Source organism: Epinephelus moara, chromosome 3 (genome assembly GCF_006386435.1).
Source record: "Epinephelus moara isolate mb chromosome 3, YSFRI_EMoa_1.0, whole genome shotgun sequence".
NCBI lineage: Eukaryota > Metazoa > Chordata > Actinopteri > Perciformes > Serranidae > Epinephelus > Epinephelus moara.
This window is the reverse complement of record NC_065508.1, coordinates 4,013,991-4,034,453: the sequence shown is the minus strand read 5'-3', so window position 1 is coordinate 4,034,453 and position 20,463 is coordinate 4,013,991. Positions and strand designations below refer to the sequence as shown.

The window sequence follows — 20,463 nt, the reverse complement described above, 5'->3', positions numbered from 1 at the left end:
GGGAGAAGTTTGGCTGTCTGACGCTGCTGCTCTCTTCTGCCATGGCGAATTGAGTAAACTCTCATTACGCCTTCGCGCAGCGCATTTAAGGGCGAGGAGAGGGGCTCATTTGATTGGTGTGATGTGTGTAAAACCCACTCCACGCCTTCTCTCCTCCCTCTTTCCGACTTGCGCAGGTAGGAGGGACGGAGGTGTGCCAAACTTGCAAAATCTGCCTGGCCACACCCAGTTGGCGTAGCGCAGGTGCGCTGCGCCTCCGCCTCGCCCGGTCTGCGAAACTAGAGGCCCTTAACTTTCGTCCTTGTCCTGCCGCCTTTCCCCCTGACGCCGCCAGGCGCCATTAAACTATAACAGCAACTGGCCGTGTATCATGCCGATGTTGGACGCCTTTTTTTGTTGGTTCCTGATGCTGCCTAAGCGCTGGATTTCAACGACTTGGAGTGAGACCAGGCTCTTGCAACAGATTTATTCAACCAATTTTAGTTAAGTTGTGATGCTAATTACTTAGAAATGGAAAAGAACAAACAAAATCAATCTTTTCATTCCAGGCTTTTCAAGTGGTCCCTTCCCATTGGGGCCCTTGGTAATCAGTCCCACTTTTCCCCCTACTGTCACCCCCCTGCAAGTCACTGTTTCTTAATGCTCACAAACTGATCTTTGGAGTTTCTCTGCTGCACTTTGTTGTCACTTCTCAGATGATATAAACAGACACAGATCGCATATGCAGTAAGTTATAATTGGCTGATATATCTGTCCAGTGATTCATCAGCCTAGCTCTACAAACACCACAGTCTAAATGTAGCTCTTACCACAACAAATCCTCTTCAACAGAAACGAGGTAAATGCAGCTCACATTTTCAAATAGAGTGCAGAGGAAGGCTGGGTTACATCAGATGGTCAGGTCAGTTTTGGATGTAAATGTCTGATTAGTTTTGTTCAGCAACAGATGACTGGCCAAGTATTTCCAACTCATGTATAGACACAGAAGTATCTGTAATATCAGCAGAAAAACATAATGAAAAGAATGTTTGTGCATTGAAAGATTAAGTCACATGTATGAGAGTTTATACAAAGAAGACAGGTCAACTACAAGTCCCAGAGAGCACATGAAACACATCCAACAGCCTTGAAGCACAGCTCCGGCTTCCAGTCCTGGTTGACTCACTTGTAGTTACTGATTGTAACAGCAAGTGTCCCGAGTTCTGTGGGCACAAATCTGTCAGAAGTACAACAGAATAAGAGCAACAGGTGTTTGTTACTGTGAAGCCTCATGTTTTCACACAGAAGTGTGCCTTGATGAGGAGTTTTGCAGCCTGCGGCCTGCAGCTCTTTATAAAACAGCTCACTGTGGCTGAGCCTTTTTATTCAGTTCCTGTCATGCAGAAATTAAAAATCATCCTCTGACACAAAAAAGAAATCACCGGGGAGTCGGTGGCTTAGTGGTTAGAGCACGCGCCCCATGTACAAGGCTGTTGCCGCAGCGACCCGGGCTCGACTCTAGCCCGTGGCCCCTTGCTGTATGTCCTCTCTCTCTCTCTCTCTCTCTCTCTCTCCCCCCCCCCCCTTCATGCTTGTCTGTCCTATCAATTAAAGGCTAAAATGCCCCAAAAAATATCTTAAAAGAAAGAAATCACCAGGTCTCGTTTTGTAGATCTTTAAAGACAGATCACTGTCAGCAGTGTTGGCCAAGTTACTCTTGAAACGTAATACATTACATATTACTAGTTACCTTGATTTGAAAGTAATGTGTTTCTTCACAGTATTACTCTCTGTGTAGAGTAATAGGTTACTCATTACACTACTTTTGCATTATTTTCAGCAAAATGACCTCAGAAGAACTAATGTACCTTGTAAATGGATGAGGGTCATGTTGTTTCACAGCAGGTAACCAAAGCACAGAGGCTCCACTTTATTACAGTTCATTTCAAATCCAGCGCTGCACAGGTCTGACCCATTCATGCATTCACATACAGTGGTTACACCTTTGTATTAAAATCCCCTGCTTATATTAATAATAGCCGGATGATACAGAACAATGAGACCTTTGAAATAAATGAATATCCTTGGACACAGGGAGGGACAGGCAGAGAATCAAAGTCTGATAATTATGAGATATGGATAAATATTTGTGGCTCTATGATATGGAACACAATAAACAAATATCAAGGTTAGCACAACAAACAGAATGGCGTGCGATTTAGTCATGATGACGAGTCCAAATTAATACACCAGAGCTACAACAGCACTGGAGAGAGTCGGGACTGTGTGCCAGCATTGCTTTGCGAGTGTTGGGGATATGAATGAAAACACATCCAATATGTGCTAACATCACTCAGGCCAGATGTGCAGATCATCAGGATGAGGAAAAAACAAACCAGGGGCCAGCTCCGTATCCCCGCTACTTTCAAACAGCCTTAGGACACGAATGCAGAATGGGATACGTTGTAGACATTGCAGGTGTATTAATAGAAATACACTGCAGGGGCATCGGTGGCTTAGTGGTAGAGCAGGCGCCCCATGTACAAGCGGCCCGGGTTCGAATCCAGCTCGTGGCCCTTTGCTGCATGTCATCCCCTCTCTTTCCTCCCCTTTCATACTTACCTGTCCTGTGCATTAAAGGCAAAAATGCCCAAAAAAATATCTTAAGGAAAAAAAAGAAATATACTGCACAGCATGATCCAGATGTGCCGATCACTGGCACACTTCTATAATGTAGCATATAATGACGCGACAACACACAGCAATGGTCAGGGGATATTTTATCTGTTGTCGCACCGGGAGAAGTGGAGCAGTGTAGATCAGTGTGGATAAATGAAAAGTGAAAACAAGTAATAGTTTATTTCAGGTATTACACTAACTGTTAGTGTTGTGTCGTTTGCGAACGAATCTTTCAAAAGAACAAATCTGTTGAGTGAACGTACTGAACTGAATCACTTCCGAAACTGATTCGTTCATTTCTCAGTTCAGTTGAGCTCAGCAGTGAGCGTGCAGGCCGGGAGTGGAACTGCCGATTCGGTCCGTGCGAACGATGAATCACTCGCGAGTCGCGAGGCAGCCAGGGTGCAGGGAGGGACTGCCTACCACGTGAGGAATCACTCAGTGAACGAATCACTCAGTGAACGACGTAACCCTGATCCCTGAGTGATTCAGATCATTTTTTCTCAGCGATACACTTTCATAGGGACCGTTTTCTCCAAGCTAACAGCTAATGTAGCCAGGAGTCAAGCCACATGAACACAATCACACACCTCCCCAGTGTTTTAACAGACTTAGTTTCCAGATAAACAAACTTAAAACGTTAGGCTGGCCAGTAATGAGACTCACTAGTGCAGGGCAGACGCAGCAGCAGCAACGGAGAGGGACTGAGTCGGAGTGCGCAGTACACAGTCAAGGCTTCTCCCGCCGAGCACTAAAAGATTCGGTGAACGAATCTTTTTAATGATCTGATTCTAGTGATTCAGTAACATCTAAAGAACTGCTTTGCCCATCACTACTAACTGTCAGTGATAACCATGAGAGCCATTAGTTATCTATGAGGTGGATATCAATAAGATGAAAGGATGAATTGTGGCACTACAGAACATGCATGCATCACTTTTTGTGAGCTCCAACAGAAACAATGAAAACTACCCTATACAGAGGTAATTACGAGACGTCAATGCATTAAGCAGGTATTGCTGAAAAATGCTGGGATAAATTGTTTCAACACTTAATCTGACTTTGTGAAAATCTTAAGGACTTCAAAGCTGAGTGGAATTAGACGTTAAGCTTTGTTGCACTAATGTCAGCAAACTGAATCACTTCCCTTATGAAATTCGGATCAATTTTGGATCAATTTGTCAAAACAGTGCCGTGTTTTGTTCCTGATTACAATCAAAAAGAGCTCTTAATATGCCAGAGTTTTGCATGGTGCAGCTCTGTGAGGTATCTTTTCCACAGAAATAGCTGCTGAGATTCATGAATACTATCCTGCATACCAAACTACAGATAAAAACACAACGCTCAGAAATAAATCTGAACCATTTATCACTGGTGGCCCTGAAATAACCCTTTATATTTCTAAATTATCCAGGAGACTGTTGTGTTTGTGTTTGGAGGAATATTATAGTTATCATTAACAATGAAATATAAAAATTGTCTACACACTGCCTGACTGACTGGTGAACACATCAGTGTGTTTGAACTTTCTATATGGGTGATAAAAATGGTGGTATGAATAAAATAAAATGACATTGGTTTTATCCTTTAAACTAGTGATTTAAGGCAGAGTGACAGCCAGAAGCAAAGTAAAGGGATTTTTGTTCTTTTTATTCCGACAGAGAGCTGGGATTTCTAATGTGAGGCTTCTGTTTTATCTTCACTCACTTTACTGCAGGAAAGAGGCAGTGACACGCACCGAGGCTTCCACTTCACTTTACATCCTCCTCTCTGTACTCTGGCTCTAACTGACTGAACAGGTATTTAAATGTCACCAGAGCTTTCATGAGCTACTAGGGCTTTTTTCTAACTTCTTTTCTTTTCTTTTGTAAGTGCTCAGTTATAATTCGCTTGTAAGAAAACCTGAGAAAGAATCTTTAAAATTCTGATTCAGAAAAAAAAATAAAAGATCAGATAAGATAAAACTTTATTCATCCCGAAGGACACTGCTGTGCAGCATTCGCAATAGAAAGTGGAAAGAGTGCAAAATATAAAAGTCTAAGATAACAATAGGGTGCACATCCAGAATTTATATAATACAGACAATGCCAAAAACTGGATTTGATTTCATTAAATGCTTCAGGATTTAGCTTAAATCAGGTTAAAGGTGGGGTAGGCAGTTTTATTTGGTGTCATCCCATAATGGCTTCCATAATATCCATAATATCTAATCCTATAATAAACTCTGAGCATATTATAAGGCGAGTGGTCTGAGGGCAAACTAGACTTCACCATCTCCTTTTGGCTTTAATTTCAAGCTTTAAAAAATCCAGCCCATGACGGTAGATTTCAGCCTGTTACAGATCATTTCAGACAGAGGGCACCCCTATTGGTTGCTTTACAAATGCAGATGTGTGTGCACGTCCCTTCAGGTGATGAAAGCCTGATTCAGTGGCGGAGAATCCTGAGGACAAAGTTGCGATTTCAGCTTTGGCAACAGCTCCCTACACTGCAAAGCAACCCAAAAAAGGCAGACAGAGTTATTAAAAAGAGAGACTGATAATAAATTATATAAAACACGTGTCAATATCGGCAAAGTGTTTTAGAGATAAAGAGAAATTGTTGCTAGTAGTTTAGCCTTCTGCCAAAGGCTCAACGCTGCGGCTTCAAGTTCATGTTTATGTAGCTAACCTTAGCGAGAGCCTCCAATCACTGTGTGTCCTCCGCCTGACTCCTCGCTGCTACAGACCACCTCGCCGCGAGGATAAATGGTTGCATCTCAGGAGACGGACCCTGGTTTAGAGGCCACAGCAACCTGAATCCAGCCTGTGTAAAGCCCAGCTCCAGGGGACCAAACAGTCCCAACTTCCCGCAGATCAGAAAACTTTCAGTTGCTGCTGTTACACAGGTTAGACCCCGCACTGCTGTTAGCTACCACCCCAACATGGTCTCACTCTGAAGTTGTCAAAAACCACCGCTTGGTCAGGGATTTTGTCAGACACCAATGGAAAATGCAGTCTTTTACAATGGCCAGTCGCCATTATTGTTTAACGGCACCCAGCGGGGTCAGGAAGAAACAAAGCAGAAAAACAATGAAAGTTAAGGCAGCGAAAGTCTGAGTAGGGTGAGTGGGAGGGGTGGTGGATGGGTCCAGCAAACACTGACTTTCACCCTGGAGGCCAGTGTTCACCTCCTGTAAGACTGTGGAGTCAGACCCTGTTCTTTTTTCCTAAATCCAAACACATGCAAGTGTAAAACTTAACCACGTGCATTTGTTGTTGAAGGAAAAACAATGTCAGTTTGCATTGTTGTACAGGTGTAGTGCATTTATTTTGAAAGAGACTGTATTCAAACATTTCCTGTGAAAACAGAAGTGTCTTTTGAAAACTGACAACGCCTGTAACAGACAGAACTTGACACGGCACCCCAGAACATCAGCAACCAACTTGCCCGGGTTACCTTGCACGTCATATGTGGACATGGAAGGTCCATGACCAAATGTCAATATGTGATGAGGTTGGACTAAGAATGTGCTGACCAACCTACTGTGACACCCGGTGCTGGGGGTTTGCACTAGCTGAATATGAGTCATCATATGAGTTCATCCTCAGAGCTGCTGCCAGCTCTCATCGTGGGGAAGCAGTCAAATGCAGCAGACAGGGAGGCAGAGGGAATAAACATATGCAATACTGAGGACACAGTACGGTATCAGCTCTGGTGTTTAAGCAGTGTAAGAGTACACGGTTGATACAGTGTTAATGATTAAGTCCATGATAATGCACCTGATGTCCCATTATGTGTCCCATGAGTCAGGTTTCAGGAGTTGAGTTGTAATTGTAAAAATGAGAAATGAATGATTTGTATTTACAGACAGTAGAAAACTTTAAATATTTCAACAACATTTTAATAAGAGTTCTACTTGGGTAAAAGAAAAACAAAACAGAGGAGAACAGAAGTGTCTCCACCTGTGGCAGTCATTAAGACTAGAGTTATCTATCCCACATGGGCGAGCCGCAGCTCCACTTTGCATAAAGATATTTTATTTCCCTGACTTTTTGACAGGTTGAGCTGCGTTATGAAGCGCTCCCCGGGGGAACGAAAGTGTTGTAAATATCTCCAGACATCAGGGAAAGTCAACCATTAAATGCCTGTTTAACTGAAAAAAAAAATAAAAATACTCAAACTTGTCAAACTTGTCCCGCCACAACTAAATCCGTCCAGGTGGCTTCAACATAAATGCCTCAAATAAGACACGGTTGTTCATTATAGGTGTGGTTGCACTATTAAAATGACATATGTAAAAAAGTCTTGCTGCATTTTGTGACCGCTTCCACAATGTTCCCCAATGTTTGGGCAATATTTATTTTTCTTATACGACTTCTGGGGCCGTAAACACAAAGGATCTCACCTGACATCTGGAACGCTCTGATTGGCTCAGTTGTCTTTACGACCTGGGAAACATCCATCAGTGTGACAACATGAGACTTCGTTGAGTCACTGAAATAATGAGGGATATATTTTGACTTTGGAACTCTGGCGTGCATATCCCATGTGTACTTTGACATCACTGTGACATTGCCTATCACACTTTTGACGCAGTGAAGTATCTTTAAATGTTTAGAGCATTATGCAGAAGTTTTCTTTTCTATTTATTTATTTATTTTCAGTCTTCTTGCACCTTAGTGTCAGGAGTGTTTTCAAAACAACACAAAAGAATACTGCAGTGTGTCAAATGAAACCCTAACCAGCTGAAAAATAAATATCCTAACGAAACATTATTAAGTTGTTCTCAGGGTGGCAGGCGATTTGAACTTCATTAAACACGTTAACAAGCTTGAACCTGGAAAATATAGAGATATTAACGCTTCACATCCATTTAAAACTCTATTACTGCAGTATTCAGTCATCAAATATGGATTTTCGCTCGCTGAATTTTCCCGAACAACATGGAAGACTCAACAATCAAACTCCACTGTCACTGGAATATCTATTTGTTCCTCTGCTGTACGTGGGGCGGTTTGACAGTCCCATATCGCAGACGTCAAAGCTTTGATGTGTTGAGTGAGACATTGGGTTCTCACCTGCACACACACACACACTTCATCATAGGGCTAAATGCCAACAAATATCGCATTTGACGAGGTTGAAACTTCCTCTTTTCCATCTAACTTACAAGTGAAAACTGAGAAGTGTGTCTCAGAGTGAGAGGTGTTTAGATTCCCAGCAGTGCCAAGAACGCTTTGAAACACATTTAGTCATGGCCATTGATCTGCACCTGATGCTTTGTTGATTTGATGTACCTGAATGCCTCGGTTTACTCAAGCTGAGCTGCTGTATTTGCACTACAGTCAATCAGAGCCTCGGGGTGAGGGCCAGCAGAGTATTACTTTGTTGTTGATTTTTTTTTTTTTTTTACATCATCACAAACAAGCAATGGAATGTACGTCATACTTCAACTTATTTATGAGCTGAGGATTTGAAATATTTATTTTGAGACCATCTCTTTCTGCCGTTTGGACGTTTGCAGCTTGTAAGTTGCACCCTCTTTTCGTCAGAGATCAATGCTCACATAAGCGTCTTAACATGCCAGGATGCATGGCAATATGTAGCAGCAAATATTTAGCACACCAGACCAGAGTCTTCACTTCATACACACCTACAGTTTGCTGAATTTTAGACTATTTCTTGTTGCAAATGTGTTCATGTTTAAAGTGCAAAACACACCAACTGCATGATGTTGCAGCATGTCACAGTGCAACGTGTCATTTGACTCATGTCACTCGCTGAGCTGTATAAACAGAGGAAGTGGTCAGGATACAGAAGCAGAGATCTGAGAATTGAAGAAGGAATTCTGATTGCTGTTTTTCTTCAGCGTTGATAGGACAGTGTTGTATCTGGATGCATAAATGTTCACCGAGATGCTGCCAGTGTGTGATGCTCCTGATGAACTGTGAAGTCCTTATAAAATGAAAACTACATTTTCCAAGTTTGAATAGCATCCCTGTGTTAACTGATTATCTCTTGTTATATGCCAAGTATGTCAAACATCATGATGAAGGTATTTATACACCACAAGTCATGTCTTTTCTCTTTCTATATAACGAGGTATTACAGTTTCAAATGTTTGATGACATTTACAAAAGTTAAATCAATCAAATGAGACTTTCCGTGACTAGCTAGCCACACTGGTCATATAACTGCACTTCACCATTTGTGGGTTGTGCTAGCTACTAGCTAACAGGGCAATATGGAGAGAGACAGAAAGAGATGTGCGTTTGGATATCAGTGGGCAAAACCTTTGTTTTCATTTCCAAACCATTGAGGTGACGGTCTAATTCATTCATCTCTCCCTCATCCTACTCTTGATCTAATGGCGAAGGAGGCGTGTGTGCCACCAATAGTCCGTTCAGCAGCTGACTCCTCTGTTGCTCTGTATCACGCTAAACTCTTAGCCTGTCCACCAGGGCCGGAGTGAGATTTTACCTTGTGACGTAATATGTGCTTGTGCGTGCGTGGTCATGAACATACGTGGACACAACAGCACGGTTTTTTTTTACCCTAAAAGAGTTAATATGCACATGTGGCAAACAGAAGAAATTAGTGTACGTTTACATATTCATATCCATAGGCCTAAGCCCCACATACGTCCATAGATGCTCAATATTTGTTTAACGGCACAGATCAAGGTCGATTTAATCAATCGGATGGTAGTATTGATCATCTGGGGAACTGCCCATTGGTCCAACATCCCATTGTTCCGACCATATTAAACCCATTGTTCCGAAGTCCCGTTGTTCTGAAATCATCATGATGCCCTGTGGTTAAGGTCTGGTTAGGTTTAGGCACAAAAACCACTTGGTTAGGGTCAGGAAAAGATCATGGTGTGGGTTAAAATGAAAAAGAAAGTGACAAACACATAAACTGTGAGCCTGCTCTGCCTCAAGCCTTTCCCAGCTGACCCAGAGCCGTTCGCGGCGCACCATCAAGGCAGAAATACGCCCGCCGGGAGCCGTTCAGCACCGCAGACAGTCGGACTAATGTGACGTCGGACCAATGACATGGACCCGATCATCTGCTTAAAAAATCCAGTAGTATGTCCTGTTGTGACAAACAGAAAGATTTCGGGTGGTTCTCCCCTGAGAAAATTTTGAAAATTCACGTGGCGAAATCCTATTTTCATGCAGTTTCATACAGAAATAGATAATAGATAATAGACAAGTGCATTACATTAGCCTACCTCATCATGTTCTTGTGTAGTAGGACGCCTATTAGAACTACTCTCTTCTTCTTGCCTCATTTTTTTTTCGTGAAGAAATTCAGCAGACTCATCTAACAAAAAAAAGTCCAAAAAAGTTAATAACTTAAAAATTATGGCGAAAAGGTAGTTTCTTGCAACCCTAGAATTAAGATAAAAATATTCACAAACAAAAATACACTTCTGGTTGCTGATAAGTAGTGTTTAACTTTTGATTTAACACTAAAAATTAAAACCCTCGGCGCGCACTGCAGCGCAAGCAGACAGATGCGCGACTCAGAGCAGCATGTGTCACTGACACCAGACTCAGAGTGCAGCAGACCGGTGGAAAATGTCTCCATCAGCACATTATTTTACATCAATAAAATCTATTTTTTCATTATTTTGAGTCACATTGTTGAAAGAATTTAGTTGTCTGTGTTCAAGGATGGATAATAGGTCTCCATTCATTGCACGTCGGGCTTTCTATTTCCTTGTCGGAGATGTTTTCTTTTTTAATTACATGATAGCTATTCTCCCTTAACTCGCCAGTAAAGAATACCTTTGTCCATTTCAAATAACCCGTGGCAATAATAATATCCCTGTTCTCTGATTTACTGTGAAACTTTTTTAATCAGACCAGATGACTTCTTTACTCTGCCTAATGGGGTTAGTGTTGCATTCAAGGTCCCCCCAAAAAACGGGAGGAAAAAAAAGGCCTAATATTCGATTTTTTTTTCACAATCGAATCCCGTGCCATTGAACGAAGCTTCGAAGCTTCGAATTTTTTGGGTCAGCCCTACTATTTACTTTGTAAGCCAATGGGCAACCAGTGTAGGAGACTAGGGGAAGGACGAAGTAGCATGAAGTTCAGGGTAGCCCCACGAGACCTAAACTTGCTCTCTGAGAACAGTATGCGGTCCAGTCAAGCCACACAATGGGCTGGACGTTTGAAAAAAAAAAAAAAAGGACTCGGTGACGGCGGAACGGCGCGTCAATTTACACAGACCAAATGAGTCAAACAGGAAGTCAGGGGCAGAAAAGACGAGAGTATCCGGTCAATTTTCAAAATAAAACACCAATGAAAACTCTGGATCATATTTCACATCGCTACATCAACATGACTTCAAAGTGGGTGCCCAGGCCTGAAGTCAAACACGAAGAGGGGCTCAGAGGAGATTTCTACACAGACAGTACAGACGCTTAAGACGCTCTAACCTCCATTTAACGTGAACTTTAAGTCCTTTTTGGTGCATTCTGCTATAGCTTTGTGTGTGTTTATTGTAAACTACAATAATGTTTTTCTGTATTCAGAGTTCTGTGTATCATGGCTGCTTGGTAATTCTTGGTTTCTCTCTCTGTACATTGTAGTTCCACCACTGCTACTTGTGTCTGTTTTGTATGTGCAACACATATTGCATCTCTGTCCATCTGTGTTGTGTGCTGTAAATACTATGAAGCCTTCTAAGTGAGGTGTGTAATTCAGAGCAGTGTAAATAAACTTGACCTTGACTGGACTTTGTAGTTAGCATAAAAAGTTAGCTTATCCTGGGGCGGAAGGACTCCATTGTTGTATATTAGATTCACAAGACACATTAATAAGTAAAAAATAAGATGAAGAATAGGCCCACTGGACCAAGTGTTAGTTTAAGAATATACATACTATACCCTCTCACAGAGCATCGTCCTGTTGCTTTGTATTGTGAACCCTTATTGAAAGTCGCCTCACTGCCCACAGGAGGTCATGAATAAAAATGAAAGATTGAAATCCAGTCTGCTGAACAGCAAAAGACCAGCCTATCATAGTAAACAGAGCATATTTTTGAGTTCATGTTTTTTTCCTGAATTGTCAGCGTTGCTCTGAGCTGCCAAAGCAGCAGCTTTAAATCTATTCTTCTCTTTCCTTCCTGATGAAATGAGGTTTTTAGTCTAAAATAACCCTCGTGATATTCCATCAGTGTGCTTCCCTATCAAATGTGTGTGAGTCCATGTTATCAGTGGGGCGAGGCGAGGTGAGGCCCGCTGTGCGCGCTGACTGGAGCCATATAGATCAGCGGAGTCTCAGAGATTATGTCCATTGATCGGACGGGAGGAGTTTGTGGTTTCAATTGACGGCGGCCTCCTGTCTGATGTTGTGTTCTGTGATTTCAGGGGCCGAAGGGGCCGTGTTCAGCAAATCAGTGGAGACGCCACACGTCAGAGCCGAGCCATTCAAAGAGCTGAGGTGAGTCAGCTACTGTCTTTTCCATAGCGCACAAATACAGAACACAGACATAAGGCAGAAACACAGGCCAGTGTAAATAACATGTTAACTGTGATAATGAAGTTATTCTGCATCTACACTGTATGTACAAACACACCAGAGCCATCACAGAGACTCACTTTGGCACAAACATACCCATATGTCTCAGTTATATGCAAATAATGTCTTCCCCACTCTCCATTGTACAGTATTTATATATGCTGCGTTCGTTTTGTACTCAGAGGTTGGAAGTGGGAATGACGTCACCTCCGAGTTGACAACAGTTTTTGCATTCTAGTTGACGATGGTGGACAAAAAAACATGGACGCCTGCAAGAAAGCCTTTGTTGCCCTTGCACTTCCGGAGTATAGACAGCTTCAAAACCATCATGCACTCCAACTGATGAACGCCGCAGATGAGGCTGACCTAATGTAAAACAAATAAGATAAAACTGCTATAAACAGTACTTTAGCAGAGTGTTTACTCACTATGTATGTGACCGGCAGCCATCTTGAATTCGTAAGTCGGGGTTGATGCGGTTGCTCTGAGTTTCCAAGTTGGAAATCCGATCTCAGGGTGCATTCGAGTTTAAACTTTGGACTGGGAACTGGGAATTTCCGACCTCCGAGTACAAAATGAACGCACCAATATTAAGATCTGTGTGAAGGTGAAACAATTATTCCACCAGTTTGATAATCAGTTAATCATGTAAGTAATTTAAAAAACTGTCAAAGATTCTCAGGTTTCAACTTGTGAAGTGTGAATGTTTGCTGGTTTCTAATAATATGATTTAATGTATAATAAACTTAATAACTCTGGCTTTTGGACTGTTGATCGGATCAATTGAACAAAAAACTGTTTGAAGACATTAACTAAGGCTTTTGGAATTTAATATTTTTATAGCGTTTTTATAGACCAAATGTTTAGTCAATCAAGAAAATATTAATCACTTAAATCGATCTCTGATCATTACAGCAGAGGAAATTAATTGTAAAATCCAACATCTGGAAAAAGCAGGTACAGAATCATTCTACAGTAATAGTTCAGATTGAAGATCGGTGGTTCAGTCCCCAACTCCTCCAGCCTGCATGTCGGAGTATCCTTGGGCAAGATACTGAACCCCAAATTGCTCCTGATGGCTGTTCCATATGAGCGCAAGTGAATGGTTACTGAGTAGCAGGTGGCACCTTGCATGGTAGCATCGGCCACCACTGTGTGAGTGTGTGTGAATGAGCGAATGAGACATGTAGTGTAAAAGCACTTTGAGTGGTCTGAAGACTAGAAAAGTGCGGTACAAGTGCAGTTCATTCACCATTTTACCTTTCAGATTATGAAAATACTTAATGACAGCAGTAAAAACAAATCTGTTTGCAACATCTTGAATGCGACATTATTAAGCAGCAAACCACAGTTTGCTATGTACAGATGTAGTGGAGGGATGGCGTGCAGAGCAGAGATGGAGTCATGCTACATCTGTACGTGCTGTAATCTGAGCTTATCTGTGGTTTGTTGTTGGAAGCTGGCACGGCTGCTCATTCATGTTAATGCATGTGTGTATCCAGGCAGTATTTCTATTACTTGTGTTTTAAATACGTATTTCAATTACATTTGAGTATTTTGTAATTTGTATTTGATAAGGCCGATAAAAAGCAAATAAAATTTGTAACAAAATACTTTTGAGTGGAGTAATTTTGAATTTAAAATACTCAAAATACTTTCTTAGTTAGTTACTTACACTTAGTTAGTTCTGTGACTGTTCTGCCTTTTTGTGGGGTTCACCAGAGCTTTGTGTTTATTCTATAGCCCATACCTGAATACTCTGCTACATCAAATTGTGAGAAGACGAGCGCAAATTTTCTGCGACCAAATATGCTACTATCAGGCCACAATGGATAAATCATGGTTGTTCTTTCTGGCATAGTTACTCGTGGTCTCTAGTTGCAGTATGCAAATTTTGAGCATTTTTGGTCAAGAACTTTTTGAGTTATTCACAAAAAGATTTGAATCGGTTAGTATAGCGCCACCTATGGACGAATCGTGGGCATTCTTTCTGGTATAGTTACTCATGGTCTCTAGTTGCAGTATGCACATTTTAAGCATTTTTGGTAAAGGACTTTTTGAGTTATTCACGAAAAGCTTTGTGGACCGACTGACAGAGTGACCTATAGAGCTGCGGGTCGCTGCTAAAAACAAAAAGAAAAAAAGTACTTCCTGTATTTGAAAATACAAAATACATGTATTTTATTTTGATACATTTATTTGAGGGGTATTTTGTATTTTGCATCAAAATACATTTTGATGTATTTTTGCCCATCTCTGTGTGTATCCTACTGGCTAGCTCACTACGCTCATACGGCAGTTGCTGCTCCTATCGGAACAGCGTCTTCGCAGAAGCATAGTGCCATGGCCTGGTTACTCCCTGGTTAACATCATTAGCTCTGACAGCACTGTTGCTGTTCTTTAAGCACAACACAAGACAACAAAATCACCAGTACGACCTCTTATTTCTGACATTACTTGCCCAGTCCAGTGTGATCTGATTCAAGCATCTAACTCAATACCTATTCAATTAGCCTGTCCAGTTTTTTATCTGTTGACTGACAACAACAAAGTATTCATACACACTTACAGTTGTCAAATGCTGAACATAAGCAGTGCATTCTAATATTCCAGTATTAATCACAGAAACACCATATTTTGATTTTTCTGCCAGTGTTTTAATTTATGATGCTTGTCTAATTGATGAATCATTGGTGCTTCACTAATGGCTTTTCAATCCAGTTTGATTCATCATATGCATTTATCAGCCCCTTTTCTTTATATGATTTTGCCCGAAGAAGAATCTGTTTTGTGTCCAAATATTTTGTATACAAGCATTTAGGGTCTTGGGGCTCATTTCAACATTGACTTTTTTAATGCGCTTTTTTAAAGTTGTGTAAATTGCATAGTATTTGCATGTGTTTTAACCGCGAGGGCACAATACATCCTGAACTTACTCAAGTGCATAAAAGATCTCGCCACCTTTCAGTTGACTGGGGAGAAAAAAAATGTGAAAACCCAGTAAAGAGGCAGGATTTAAATGAAGAAATCCATGGAGAGGTGGAGAGAGCACTTTTCCATGGGCAATTAGCACTCCTGTCCAGTAATGTCTGTCTGTAGGAGCCAGAATCAGTGCTGTGTTAAGTAATCTTCAGATCAATGGGTCCATCTTTGGCAACAGCTGCCTCATCCCTCGCTGCTCACGTCCAAATCAACACTCAAATGTTGAATGAAATCAACACAAATCAAAAGCAGCATATCCTGTACAAAATGAAATGAACAGGAGAATTAAAAGATGAAAGCGACTGACTTAAGAGAAGCGGAGAGAAACCAGAGCAAGATATAGATAAAAAAAATAGATAGATAGTGGAAATAGAGACATTTTCAGACAGGCACTCGACAAAGGGAGGGGAGGGAGGAAGAGCTTGAAAGGAAACTGTCTATTCAGACATATTTTGGTGAAACAGTGACTATTTGGAACACACTGATCATACATAGGGACAGCTGAGAGGTGGATTATGTTGTAATGGCAGCTGGTGACATTTATTAGGTAGTTTGATGCAGTTTTTCTTGATGTGAGCAAAGTTGACTTTTGTTAGTAGAAAACAGGAAGCAGACTTCCTTCTTTGCTCCTGACAGATAAGAGTCAAGATTCTGATAACCACCAGGGCTTTGTCACTTGAAAATATTATGTACTGAACAAAAATTCAACACACACTTTTGTTTTTGCTCCCCTTTTTCACAGGTTTAAGTTGAAGCTCTAATATGTTTTTTCATGCACTCAATAGACACATTTCTCACAAATTTTGGTCACAATTTTATTATTCTTAATTCTTGCTTGTGAGCACTTCTTCTTTTCCAAGATGATCCACCCACATGACAGGTGTGACATATCATGATTACAACACAGGTGTACGGATGCTCACAGTTAAAGGCCACTCTAAAATGTGCAATTTGATCAACAACATGCTAACCCTAATGCTGCAGATGTCACAAGCTATGAAGGTGTTTAACTGGCATGATGACTGCAGGAATGTTCACCAAAGCCATTGCCTTTGAACTTAATGTTCATTTCGCTGAACTTGGCGGTACATCCAACTGGCCTCAAAACCACACAAGTCAGTTACAATGATGAACTGCTGCCAGGTTAGGACAGTGCACATGCAGATGAGCTTCCTCCAGATCAGTGATGGGTCCTGGTCCAAAAGTGGGTTGCTGGTCCATTCTTAAAGGGATAGTGCACCCAAAAATGAAAATTCAGCCATTATCTACTCACCCATATGCCGAGGGAGGCTCAGGTGAAGTTTTAGAGTCCTCACATCACTTGCGGAGATCCAAGGGGAGAGGAGGTAGCAGCACAACTCCACCTAATGGAGGCTGACGGCGCCCCAGATTCAAATGTCCAAAAACACGTAATTGAAACCACAAAATATCTCCATACTGCTCGTCCGTAGTGATCCAAGTGTCCTGAAGCCCCGACATAAAAAGTTGTTTGTAAAACGGCATTTGAGCTCTGTTTTTAGCCTCATTGTAGCCTGCAGCTCTGACTGCCTCTCTGTGCACCGTGTTCACGTGTACGTGCTTGCGCACGAGACCAACGAAAGCACGTGAACACACATGAAGGCGGTGCCCATGTCTCACGGTCTCGCGCAAGCGCACACACGAGAGCTTCCATTAGGTGGAGTTGTGTTGGTACCTCCTCTCCCCTTGGATCTCCGCAAGTGATGTGAGGACTCTAAAACTTCACCTGAGCCTCCCTCGGCATATGGGTGAGTAGATAATGGCTGAATTTTCATTTTTGGGTGCACTATCCTTTTAATGGACTGCAAGTGACTCGCAAACTTGTCGTTTGTAAAAAACAATAAAAAAAAAACACTTTATTTTTAAGTACAATGAATTTCCAACACAGAGCTTTTATCCTGTAGAGTGACTAATGGACAGGACAGCTGCTTAACAGAGTCAGAAAACTATCTCAAAGACATTTCCAAATGCAAGTATTCACCTTTGTGGACCTCAGCTGATGACTAAGGACAAATCTGGACCTCATGGCTCGACCAGTTTGGAACCACTGCTTTAGATGGTTTCTGACGGTTTGACGGTTTGACGGTTTTTGGGTTGTGCAAACCAATCATTGTTTCAATCCAATCAGCTGTTTGGGTGGCTGCTCTCAGATGATCTTGCAAGTGAACACGCTGGATGTGGAGGTCTTGAGCTGGCATGGTTACATGTGGTTTGGAGTTGTGAGGTTGCTTGGATGTACTGCCAAATTAAAGATAACAACACTAGACACAGTTCATGGTAGTAAAATGAGCACTCATTTCATGGACAACAGGTGGTGGAGGACATTCCTGCAGCCGAAGACACACCTGAGCACACCTGTCGGGTGGATGGATTATTTAAAGTGCTTATTAACAAATTTGTGACCAAAATTTGAGAAAAATATATCTATCAAGTGAAAAAAGTCTTAGATCTTTAATATAAACTAGCGAAAAATGTGAGCAAAAACAAAAGTGTTGCATTTAAAATGTTTTTTCAGTATATCTTGTCGCCGGGCATTTGCTGAAACATCTGTTGTCATTTTTCTTGGGAAGACAGTCTTGTTTGTTTCACTAAATTATTGCTCAGCAGACCATATATCCAGCTTCACCAATTACAGTTCAACCAAAATAACAACACATGTAGTCAAAAAGTGTGTGCTTCATCCGTCAGCTACAACAAAAGCTGCAATCAAATGAATATGTGTGGTGTAAAAGTGGTTACATACTGTAGTAATGAATCCACAGATGGTTATCGCCACCTCTGCAGCTCCGCAGAGCTTCTGAGCCGCCTCTGTTGTTTTGTTTTTTCACTCTGCTTTTACAGCATGGTTGTCTCTCAGGACTCTATCAACCTTGTTTCAAGCAGCAGCAGACGGCTGGTTTCAGCAGTCAAGCTCTGATAAACCCATTGTATACTACCTGTACTGCACCAAACGTCACACAGACACAGTTAGAGACTGGCTTGAGAAGAAAGTGGAAAATGTATCAGCGAAATGGATCTTCTTCTTCGGATTTAGTAGACACCAAACCCTGAAAAGGAGTGTCTCTTATTTGTGTAAGAAGGCAAATTGTCTGACTGCCTTACAAGGTGATGATATGTCAGGGCTGTGTGTGTGGCAGCGAAATGTTAAGTTCTTCTGCTCCTAAGTGGCCAAAAATCCATGCTGACCAGAGTTTCTGTCTGCCACAAGGGAACAAATTACAGTCACCTTCCCAGACTGATAGTTGGATAATGACACAATTTTAGGTGGACTATCACTTTAAGGCAGACAGGTGTCACAGCAGCTCCCTGACAGGCATCAGTCAAATTTAACTCTGACTGCGTGTGGCAGCATCTTCCCTCGTTCCTCTCGGTTGTGTACCATATCCTGTCCGTGTGTGTGTGTGTGTTGCTGTGCACGGCCAGCCGAGGATGTCTCCTTGGTGTAAACGTCTTGTTTATCATCTTTCTCCTGCCTGTGCTGTCAGATGTGATGACAGTCAATCAGAGCAGAGAGAGAGACAGTGTGACAGTGGAGAGAAAGACAGAGTTGTTTATAACAGGACGGAAAATGGGGAAAAGAAGACGAAAAAAGGACAGGAAGAGGAAGAGAGCTGCAGTGATGTGTGACAGTGAAGGAGTGAAAAGACAAAGGCTGAGAGAGGACAAAAACTGTGAAACAGAAAAAATAAATCCATATTTGTCAATATACTTATTATGATATAAATTTTAAGCCCCTTGACTACTTAGTGGTTCAAATACTAACCAACCATGCACACATGTTTTCACTTGCTTTACCTGATTGGAGCTCTTCTCAGGACTGAGTGGGCGTGCACAGACTGTGCTTGATTGACTCACTCTGCTTTTGCACCTGTTAGGTTTGGTAACCTCTTGTAATCCCCAGCACATCCACCTTCAACCTCAAAGTTTAATCAACTGGTATAACTGGAAACACCTGTGAAGGTGGGCAGGACCTTTTAATGCCTGACAAAACACAGCTGGTGTTCTTCAGTGGGTGGCCTACCAGCTGATCCCCAACCTTTACTCCAGTTTCAAAATCCATACTTACTCGAGAAGCATTGGAGTGAAACTGGCTACGCACACTGATTTTATTTGGCTTTATTCAGCCCCTATTAGCTGTGATTTATCTGTTTATTCCAGTGCTTGAGGCAAAGTGTCGTTCTCACTCCTCAGTGAGGGTTGTAAGGAAGAGGTTGCTCTCAGACACCTACAGCCAAGACCTTTCCTTAACTTCAACAACTTTTTAGCCAAACTGAACCCACCACAGGTTTCTTTATGAATATAAATACATATTGGTGGTGAACATTTTGAGTTTTATTCATTCTTTTCTATACACTGACTTTTTGAAATTGGTGCATCTCAACACATATTTAGCTATTTATAGGTAAATATTGTGGATTTGGGCCCAATCCCATTTCATATTTTTGCCCCTACCCCTTGTTTTCAAGTGTCACCTTGCCCCTAAGAATAAAGCCACAGGAGAAAGTGTTTGAAAACTTCCCCTGTGAAATGAGACAATCCTTCAAGACCCTGATATGTCATCTGTTTGCTGGCGTTTATATAAACAAATGCAATGAGTTTGATGGATATTGCAAATATGCCATCTTCTGGAGTGATGATTTCCCTTCTGTCAGCTACAGGCATCCTTATGCGGTTGTCAGGATGCTAACGATACGTTCACAATTTAACTCTCATTATTATCGATCAAACAAGTCATCAAAAAAACCAAACATATATACACACACAGCTGCATTGCCACTAGTGGTGCTCTGTAGGCTGACGTTAGCAACCCATGCTCCTACCTTGCCAGTCTACAGTGATAAAAAAAAAAAAGGTAACAAGAGCAGCAACATTGCTGCTGGACTTAAGTAAAACTCTGGGTGTCATATGCCATCAAACAGGGAGGAATGCAACTCAAAATATGTCAAAATGCGAGACTGTCATGCACAAATCAGCAATAACTATGTAATGTTGGCTAGCTAGCTAGTTAGCATCCGAGACATCGGCAAGCAAGTAATTTATGTTGTTATACTTATTATAAAGAAAAGGACCATAATACATTACAGTGACATTAAAGGGAACTTTCGGTTTATTTCAACCTGTCTCCTATCGTCCTAAATTTGTTTCAAGTGACTAGTGACATAAAAATAATAGTTAGCATGTTAGCCGTTAGCCTAGATACAGCCGGGGCGCATAGTAGCGTCAGACCTGTTAAAACGTAAGTGAACGGGCAACCTTCAAGTGCAAAATTAGTCCACTAAACAAGCTTTTT

At 41.6% G+C, this 20,463-nt stretch overlaps 1 protein-coding gene across 2 annotated transcripts in view; it reads left to right on the top strand.

The window, feature by feature from the left end:
* Nucleotides 1-20,463, top strand: part of sgcd (sarcoglycan, delta (dystrophin-associated glycoprotein)) — a 226,197-nt gene that overhangs the window by 175,462 nt on the left and 30,272 nt on the right. For both annotated transcript variants that reach the window (XM_050040562.1, XM_050040563.1), the window contains exon 6: nucleotides 12,023-12,095. In XM_050040562.1, coding sequence (XP_049896519.1) covers nucleotides 12,023-12,095 — 73 coding nt within the window. The remainder of the gene's footprint in view (nucleotides 1-12,022; nucleotides 12,096-20,463) is intronic.